The 9470-nt window shown below is 49.0% G+C and overlaps 2 protein-coding genes across 2 annotated transcripts; both read right to left on the minus strand.

The window, feature by feature from the left end:
* Nucleotides 1-2724: 2724 nt before the first annotated feature.
* Nucleotides 2725-5901, minus strand: LOC135369411 (uncharacterized protein K02A2.6-like). Its single transcript, XM_064603004.1, has one exon. The coding sequence runs from the start codon at nucleotides 5899-5901 to the stop codon at nucleotides 2725-2727; it is 3177 nt and encodes a 1058-aa protein (XP_064459074.1).
* A 212-nt stretch (nucleotides 5902-6113) lies between these two features.
* Nucleotides 6114-6893, minus strand: LOC135369352 (uncharacterized). The gene has a single exon (XM_064602945.1). The coding sequence runs from the start codon at nucleotides 6761-6763 to the stop codon at nucleotides 6137-6139; it is 627 nt and encodes a 208-aa protein (XP_064459015.1). The 5' UTR covers nucleotides 6764-6893; the 3' UTR covers nucleotides 6114-6136.
* Nucleotides 6894-9470: the final 2577 nt, after the last annotated feature.

A 9470-nucleotide genomic window follows, 5' to 3' on the forward strand; every position in this document is an offset into this window, starting at 1 on the left:
CGGCGATTTCTTTCCACCGACCGATCGAGCTCCGCCAGAATACACAACCTACGCCCTTCGCCTCACGACACTGATGAACAGTCTTTCTCCTACTCCGACTCGCGCTGCTCAATCTAAGTCTCCGTTCGTGCCTCCCGACCTCGATACTGCCACACATGTATTCCTGCGGCACGAAGCAAGTTCGCAAGTCGTTGCAGCCTCCCCACGACGGCCCCTTCAGAGTTTTGTCACGCTCCGACAGCCACTTCACTGTGCAGCTTCCCAATCGGCAAGAGCTTGCCGCCAAAGCCCGCCTGAAACCCGCTTATCTGGAGTCCGACACAACGCCTGCCCCTCCTGCACCTGCGTCGCTCAGCACAATGCCTCCACCACGCCGTCCCAGCCCCGTAGACGCCATGTGCACTGTGCGCTTCCGCTTCCCGAGAAGGGGGCCCATTGCAGCTGTGACGACGACGACCGTGGTGCGCTCTGCCTTGCGCGCGCCGATATTCTTGGCGCCTTGTCTTGTCAACAGCGGGCCGTTTTCCCCGCAGCGCTCCAGAATGAAGTACGATGTCGCCACAATACAAAGCACATGCTTGGACCCCATACCCAGTGGGATAGTTGTCTTGATATTACAGCAATTCGAGCCAGGAGTGTGCACTTACCTGTTCTCGCGGTCAACGTTCTATACCGTGCGTGACTTACACATTCACCTCTGAAGCACTTCCCAAGAGCGGCTGTGCTAAAAACCTGAAATAAAATTAGAAAGTCAACAATGTTATATTGATCAAGACGATTGTACAGCCGACCCGCTTTTATCCGGACGGCTCCGTTTCCTGTGAAAACGTCCGGATAGCGGGGGAACCGGATAAGTGAAACACGAAAATTCAGAGTGATCCTAAAATTACATTATTACTGACCATTACACAGAAAACTATCCATTGTCATCTGTTTCATTCAAATACACGCATTCACTTCTTGCAAAACTTTGCTAATGGCATTAACTTGCGAAATATTGTTCTGTTTCTCGAAAGATACTAGTGGCGTTCTCAGTGCCGCCCGCGCATTTTCTACCGTCATAGCTGGTGCCCCCAACCCCGCTTTCATCATCAGATTCTTCTTGAACATTATCGGAAGCCCGACACTCGCGATGTCATCATCAGTGATTGCAGCGCAAGGGTTCTTATTGACTGCTTAGTGGATTACTTTTGTGTAACGTGCAAAGTCGGAAAGGGAGAAAATTCTTCCTAGCATCACCCTCTTTCTGTCAATAAAAAGGAGGCCACGAACAGGGCTCTCAACCCCGCTTGACCAGGTGTGGGCCAAGTGTCCTTCCTGGACAATGAGCGGACAACTGAAGCCTATTGCTGTACACCACGCGTACAATGGCGCGCTTCTCGTGCTGAAACGTGCGCCAAGCGGTTTCAGCTTCAGCTAGTACACATTTCACGTGCCTTGGGCACTGTTGTAGGGGGCCCTGTGCGGCATTGACCTAAGGCGACTGTCATGTGGAATAAAAAAATGTTTGTCAGCCAGTGCTGTGTGTTCGTCGAGTCTTTTACTTTCTGCAGCACTGGGATTATTTATTGATAATTCGTTGCATGAGAACATTGCGTTTAATGTAACCAATGGCAGTTGAGCTAGTGCAGCATTCTACATAAAAGCTGCGTAAGCGCACAAAAACATCAGAGGGCTACGTATGAAGCGCACGGATACACCCATGAACATGATTTTTTTTTTTTTTTTTTGCTGACTGTCTGCCGCCGTTCATGCGCGTCTTGAGGATCTGACTACGCTCCGCACACGTCGAAATTTTTTAGGATGTTTCGAAAATGTTTTCATGACAAACGGTAGCGTAAAGAAAATAATTTCGGTGGCACATACTGATTGCATTGTAGTGTCCCTTTAACAAATAAATAGTAGGATCTCGCTAAGTTAAAGTCATCAGAACTGAACTATTTATCGACTGGACCGAACGTTTATGCACTGCAAGAATGTTTCAAAATACCTACAAGGCATGGCTCTGTGTTCCACTCATAACGGTAGCACGAAGAGTCCAAGTTTGGAACGCAAGCGTGGGTGCAGGTAAGCAAGGATCCATTGTACTGTAAAAGAGAAAAAACTGTGACACAAGTCCTGCACAATCCGGCTTTGCAATGAAGGGATTGCCGAGTCTGGAATACATCTGCGGAACCGATACCACGATGTTCGGCGTCAGAGAGACAATCTACCTGGCTATTTTCACTCTGTCCACGGTCAGCGTAAAGCAATTCTCACAGATGGCTCGGTTGTGTACGGCGCGTCGTCTGCAGCTTTCTACATACCTCACAGCAACACTGTCGTATCCCCTCCAAGGATGAGGCCAAGCGTCGGGCGGAAAAGAACAGTCTTTATTCAAAGCTGTCAGCTTAAGTAGTAAACCAGTGGCGCTGCTTGCGCCGCTTATCACACCGAGCATCACACGCATGCTTTGCGTGGCGCGATATCACAATCCTCCTCTCTAATTAACACGCGTGCGCTTGGAGACTGGGAGGTCCGCGGTTCGAATCCGCGGGCCGGCTGTGCCGTCTGGGGTTTTTCCTGGGTTTCCCTCAGATGTGTAATAGGCGTATGCCGGCACAGTTCCCCTGAAGTCGGCCCATGGACGCACTCTCCTCCCCCGAGCGGATTCCGCTCGGTCTTCCACTTCACCCTTTCCTCTCCTCCTCTCCACCACCTTTCCCTTCCCGAGAAACATGCCGCCTAATCAGGCAGGCAGACCTCTCGGGTTCCTCCCAACGACACTCCTCCTCCTCCCTCCTCCTCCTCGCAATTAACACCATAACGTTCGGGCGGGCGTCTTGTCCGCGTAGATCTTCGTAACGGTATGCTGTCAGTCTCATTTTCCAACGATCTTTCACCTTGAGTCTCTGTTGAGGGGACGTGGCTGGTCTTGTCCGTGGTCTCTTGAGGACTGACCCTTTCGGACGTAGGGGGAAGAGGGTCCCCTGCACGAGTCATGTCCATGCTGCTCTGCGAGGTCGGTACGGCTGCTGACGTAGGCTTCTCCTGGGGCGAGTGCAGCGGAATGGTTGGGCCTGGCTCACGGAACGTGGCAGTAGCGATGTCGTCTACGTGGACAAATCGTTCTTCGTTATTGATTCTTACAGTGTACGTCGCAGTGCTGACTATTCGAGTGATTCGTCCCGGAAGCCACTCCGGGTCGGAAGGTCTGCAGCCCTTGACCCTTACTGCGTCACCTGCCTCAAATTCCTTCCAGGGCCCCCTCGAGTCGTCTGCTGTCATCTTCTCTCTTTCTTTATGATGCTCCAGTCTCTTGTGGAGGTTCGGGTGGAGAAGGCTTAACCTGGTTCTCGGAGTCCATGACAAAAACAACTCTGACGGAGTCTTGCCTGTCGTTGGGCTTGGGAGTGTTTCTGTAAGTAAACAAAAACTGATCCAGACGATGTTGGACGTAGTCTTCAACTGGTCCTCATCCTTCATCTGCTTGAGAAGGTTCTTCCTTACTGTCTGGACGAGACGTTCCGCTGCCCCGTTTGATGCAGGGTGGTAGGGAGGTATCTTCTTGTGGACGATTCCGTTCGCGGACAGGAAATCTGCGAACTCTGCAGAAAGAAACTGTGGTCCATTGTCGGACACCAACACTTCAGGCAATCCGAAGGTGGCAAACACTGTCCTCAACTTCTCCACAGTCTTTGTAGCTGTCGTTGAACTCATCCACAGAACGTCCACCCACTTAGAATATGCGTCCACTAGTACCAAAAACCACTGCTGGGAATAGTAAGCAAAATCTACATGTACTCTTTGCCATCGTCTTGTGGCAACATTCCATGGGACCAATGGAACCTGCTGCATTGCGTTCTGTGTGAGTTGACACGTTGTACATGATTTTACAACATTTTCAATGTCCTCAGAAACCTTAGGCCACCAAACATGGCTTCTACTTAGCGTTTTCATCCTTGTAATTCCTGGGTGATTTTCGTGAAGTAGCTGCAACACTTCAGAACGCAATGATTCAGGTACAACTACGCGATTCCCCCAAGTTACACAATCTTGATCAACAGACAGCTCATTCCTACGCAAGAAATAAGGCGCTAAAGTTTCTTCAGATACATGTGCTGGCCAACCATTCAACGTGAAAAACAGAACCTTCTGCAGCACCTTATTTTTTTTTGTTTCGGAACTTATCGCGTCTGCAGATAAGGGCACGCCGTTCACAACAGAAAATGATTGCACATAGTCACTCTTGTCCTCCCCAGTCGGCAACGGTAATCTTGACAGTCCGTCTGCATTAGCTACATCGGTTCCCTTGCGATAGACCCATTTGTACCGATAGGCAGAAAGTAACAGCATCCACCTTTGCATACGTGCGGCTGCCAAGGAAGAAATAGGCTTGTTATGAGCAAAGAGTCCGGCTAACGGCAAATGATCCGAATAAACAGTAAATTCCCTACCATATAAATACTTATGGAATTTCTTAATGGCAAACACAACAGCTAATGCTTCCCTTTCAATATGCGCATACGCGCATTCTGCTTTACTCAACGTACGAGAAGCGTAAGCGATAGGCCTTTCTGCTTCGTCAATTTTGTGGAAAAGTACGGCTCCCACACCATAGGCTGATGCATCACACACTAGACCAAGTTCTTTCGTAGGGTCGTAGAATGTCAGCACGTTATCTTCAGTCAACCACGTTTTACTCTCTTGGAAGCTCCTTTCCGTTTCTTTAGTCCAGGCCCATTTCTTGTTTTTCTGGAGTAGGTCATACAAAGGCTTAAAGGCCGTTGACATGTGCAGAATAAACTTCGAGTAGAAAGTTATCATGCCCAAGTACGCTTTGAGCTCTGACGCGTTTCTTGGCCTTGGAACTTTCTGAATTGCTTCTACGTTTTCTGAACAGGGGTGAACTCCATCCGCATCCAGTACATGTCCAAGATACTTCACGGATCTTTTGAAAAATTTGCATTTTTCTTGCTTTACGCGTACTCCGTGTTCGGCGAAACGCTTTAACACAGCCTCTACTCTCTCTGCACATTCCTCTACCGACGATCCTGCTACAAGCACATCGTCCAGATAGGAAACAACCCCTTTCATGCCTTTCAGCAGTTCATCCATAACTGATTGGAATATTGCCGGTGCGCTGGATATACCATATGGCATACGGACAAAATTGAAAAGTCCCAAATGAGTGTTCACAGTTAATAAAGATCGCGAGTCACGGTGAAGCTCGAGTTGTTGGTACGCAGTTGTTAGGTCCAGAACCGTAAAAACTTTGCCTCCAGCCAGTGCTGCGAAAAGGTCCTCCACCACAGGCAACGGATAATGATCGGTTTTGATGCACGGATTCACGGTAACTTTATAATCGCCACACAGTCTGACTTGGTTTTCGGCTTTCCGTACTACAACCAACGGCGTTGCCCAGTCACTTGTCTTTACAGGAACGAGTACCCCTGCGTTTTCCAAGCTACGAATTTCAGCTTCTACCATGTCCCGTAGCGCGTACGGCATTTGCCTTGACTTGCAGAACACAGGCAAACTGCCCTCCTTCAGCACCAGTTTTGCTTGATACCCTTTTATCAGTCCCACTCCCGGCGAAAATACCGTACTGTACTTCTTTGCGAGATGCTTCACCTTATCTTCGGCATCAATGCTGAAAACGTCAGACCAGTTCAAGGATAACCTTTCCAGCCAATCACGCCCGAGTAAACATGGTTTTCTTCCGGGCACTACAATCACGGGAAGAGTCTTCTTCTGTCCTTCGTACTCAACTAAGACGTCGATCTTCCCGGTTACGTGAAGCGGTGTTCCACCATAAGTCTTAAACCTCGTAGTGCAAGGCTGTAACGCATTGCGTAGTCCTAGACTTGAACAGACATCCTCCGTAATGATTGATACTGCTGCTCCCGTATCGATTTGCATTTTGACTGGCTTACTTTCAATACGGACTTCTACCACGTACGGTGGTCTTGCAGTACCGCTGTCCTTGACATTGAATAAAGTTAATTCCTCCTCATCTAGGCTGTGCACCTTTCCCGGAATTCTTCTGTTACATTTTCTCGCCAGGTGCCCGATGCGTTTACACTTATGGCACTTGAACTTGCGGTATGGACATGTAACGGGTTCATGGTCTGATCCGCATCGATAGCAGCTCCCCTTAACTGAAGTTTTCATTTTTTTCACTCACCGTTGCAGACTTTTTCGAAGATTTCTTGACGGCGTTGACCGCTTCGTTGCTCGATGCCCCAGCAGCCGCTGGATGGAACACTTTAGACTCCTTCTCGGCGAGTTCCACACTTTTAGCAAAGTCGCATGCTGAAGTGAACTTTAGGTCCCGCTTCTTCAGAAGTCCGGCTTGTATTCCTGGATTTTTCAAGTCTGCAACGAATCTATCTCTAAGTGCATCATCAAAAAACGTACCGAAGTCACATTTCGCTGCCAGGTGTATCAACTCCACGGCGAAGGTAGAAACACTTTCACCTTCCTGTTGATAACGACGATTGAACTTAAAGCGTTCAGCGATGACTTGACTTTCTGGGGCGTAGTGGTCCTTCAGTACTTGCACTAGTTGATCGTAAGTTTTCTGCTCTGGCTTTGACGGCAGCAACAAATCCTTGAGGGTCTTGTATGCTCGTTTTCCGATTGCAGTTATGAGGGCCGATGTCTTCAATGAGTTGTCTTCTATCCGAGTTACTTTCCAATAATGCCCGAACCTTTCGATGTAGGATGTGAAATCCTCATCTCCGCCTTCCACGTAGGGCTCAAATTCCCAGAACTTTGACATTACACAGGCCGTCGTTCCTTTTTAGATGCCCTTCTTTGTGATGCTGCATTACTTGTTTGAGCATGTGTCGTCGCTCGTTGTGGTGGGTGTCGCCATCCTCGTCGCCATTTTCTGTCGTATCCCCTCCAAGGATCAGACCAAGCGTCGGGCGGAAAAGAACAGTCTTTATTCAAAGCTGTCAGCTTAAGTAATAAACCAGTGGCGCTGCTTGCGCCGCTTATCACACCGAGCATCACACGCATGCTTTGCGTCGCGCGATAACATGATATCACAGACACTACGCAGACTTGCAAGCTGCCGCATGAAACTTCATCCACCGAAGCGGAACTGACAGCCATCTATGAAGCGCTCAACGCCATATCCGGTTCACAGGCCGACTCGTGGTCTATCTTCACAGACAGCAAGTCAGCATTGGAGACCTTGGCGTCGTACCGGTGCAGTGCTATTTGCGATCTCCGCACGCTTGCAATCGCCAGGTACAACGAGCTCTTGGCTTCCGGCCACAGCGTACGGCTCCAGTGGGTACCCAGTCACGTCGGGTTGCCGAAATACCCGTGCCGACATTGCTGCGAAACGTGCCCATACCACGGCTGCCTGTTTCAATGTCTGCCTGCCTGCTCCAAATACGTCGCTTGCGTTCTCGCTGTGTCCAAGATTTCACAGAACGTGCCATCTCGCCCAATACATTTCTGCACTCCATCGACCCAAAAATGCAATACATCCCTCCTCCAAACATCACGAGGAGGGAGGCGTCCGTTATCCACCGTCTGCGATTAAGCGTGGCTCGAACGCCAACACGGCTCTTCCAACTCAGCACGCTTGACACCACTACATGTGCAGCCTGCTCTACCGAGGGCAACACTTCCCACCTACTCCTCCACTGTCGCCTGTTCGCCGCTCCCCGTGCCACTCTGATGGAGCGGCTAGCTGCCCTAGGGCTCAGGCAGGTCACGCTGGCAACACTACTGGGCCCTCTGCAACGCCCCATTCAGTGGCGCGTCGGAAGGAACTCGTACGCTTCCTTACTGACACAGGGCTCGCGCTGAGCCTGTCACTGCGCCTCTTCTTTCGCTCTTTTCGATTTGTCTTTCTTTTTTCTTCTTTCTTTTTATTTTTCCTTTCTTTCCTTTTCCTTTTGTCAGCGGGAATAGCAAGTCGGCTGCTGGAGCCAGGCTAACCTTTCCCCTCTTTCGTGTTTTTTTTTCTGTTTAGTTTTGCAATAAACTAATATCACCACCCCCCTGGCTATTTTTTAAAATTACATTTTGATAATTATATTTAACAGTAGCGACTGACAAGATGCTTGAAATTTTTCACAAGCAGCAAATATCACAGGCACTAAAGAAGCTCTACTTAATGAAGTTTGCGCAGCGTTCCTGCGGAATAACCTAAAATGTTAATTCTCCTTTGAGGAAGCGGACAGAGAGTTCATGTTGGCGGCGTAGTTTGACAATGTCTTCCTTGTAAACTCAGCACAAAAGGTCATACCTGTACTACAATACTCTTAATATTTTTACTCTCAAATTTGCATTTAACGGACAAGGGTGACTTCTAGTGAAACAAGCCAAATTCGTCAGCAACAGTGGCATATTATACGTTCACTTTCCAGAATGATTTGCTGCTGGGGATTGCTACATAGCCAACACGTTGAGTGGATCTTTTAGCTACTAACACCTACAACATGGTACGTGTTCTCGCTTCGTAACAGGAAGTATACCCCCGCCGCGTGTAAACGAAGCGGTAGTACGCACTCGTTCGAAATCGTATTTGACTGCCTGCGGCACACGGAGATATATCCGCGCCGCCCATACACGGAGCGAACATTGCCGATATGCAACGAAGGCTGACGGTGACATGCAACGGCGCCTGCGATACGCAAGTTGTATCCTTGTATTACACGAAGCCGTAGTATGATCTCGTACCATATTCGCACCCACACCATTACAAAACCGATTTGTAAGTGGTGCGCTGCAGTAGTGCTAGCGTTACTATGATTTCGTCGTAAACCGTTTATAAAATCATGAGGCACTCGTTGTGTCCGATGAGACGGGGCATCGCAAGGGGCCACCGCCCGCAAAAGAGGAGCTCCTCGACCGAAAACGGCGTTGTGCGGCAGCCGAACGTCGCCGATATGCAACGAAAGCCGACGGCGAGAAGCACCGGCGCCTGCAACGGGCAAATTGCATCCTTGTGTTCATAGTGAACTGCGTCGTGAGTTGCGATGTGGCTATATCTGGCATCGTAACGAAATCTGGACCCTTCTTGTACGTGATGTCGTGAGTCTGCATACACGACGCTTCGCATATATATCGCAGAGAACCAGGGAAGTCGTTCCTGCAACATTTGTTGTTGTTTTTTTTATGTGCATGCACTATGTTTTTGTCACCGCACGAGACGGGAATTGCGAACTTGGTCGCAAGATCGACATAGTGTTGCCCTACAACTTTTTTCCCACAATTGTTGTTGTTGTTGTTGCGACGGACATGGTGACACGGAACCAAGTCGGAATATACGAAAGCTCTACATGTAATCTTGTTCAAAATGTGTTCTAACAATGTGTGTATGTAATATTAACAGACAGTAGTAAGTACAGACCCAGGGTGCCGAAAAAGCAGACGCCCACATTTGAAATTTAAATTTCGCAACCTTCAAGCATGGTACTACCTGAGTCAATGCTGAAATGATGGACGTTCGTTTGTGCATAACT

Source organism: Ornithodoros turicata, chromosome 9, assembly GCF_037126465.1.
Source record: "Ornithodoros turicata isolate Travis chromosome 9, ASM3712646v1, whole genome shotgun sequence".
NCBI classification, from domain to species: Eukaryota; Metazoa; Arthropoda; class Arachnida; order Ixodida; family Argasidae; genus Ornithodoros; species Ornithodoros turicata.

Coding starts and splice junctions, on each gene's coding strand:
- LOC135369352 (XM_064602945.1), bottom strand. CDS start 6,763: ATGTCAAAGTTCTGGGAATTTGAGCCCTACGTGGAAGGCGGAGATGAG.
- LOC135369411 (XM_064603004.1), bottom strand. CDS start 5,901: ATGCAAATCGATACGGGAGCAGCAGTATCAATCATTACGGAGGATGTC.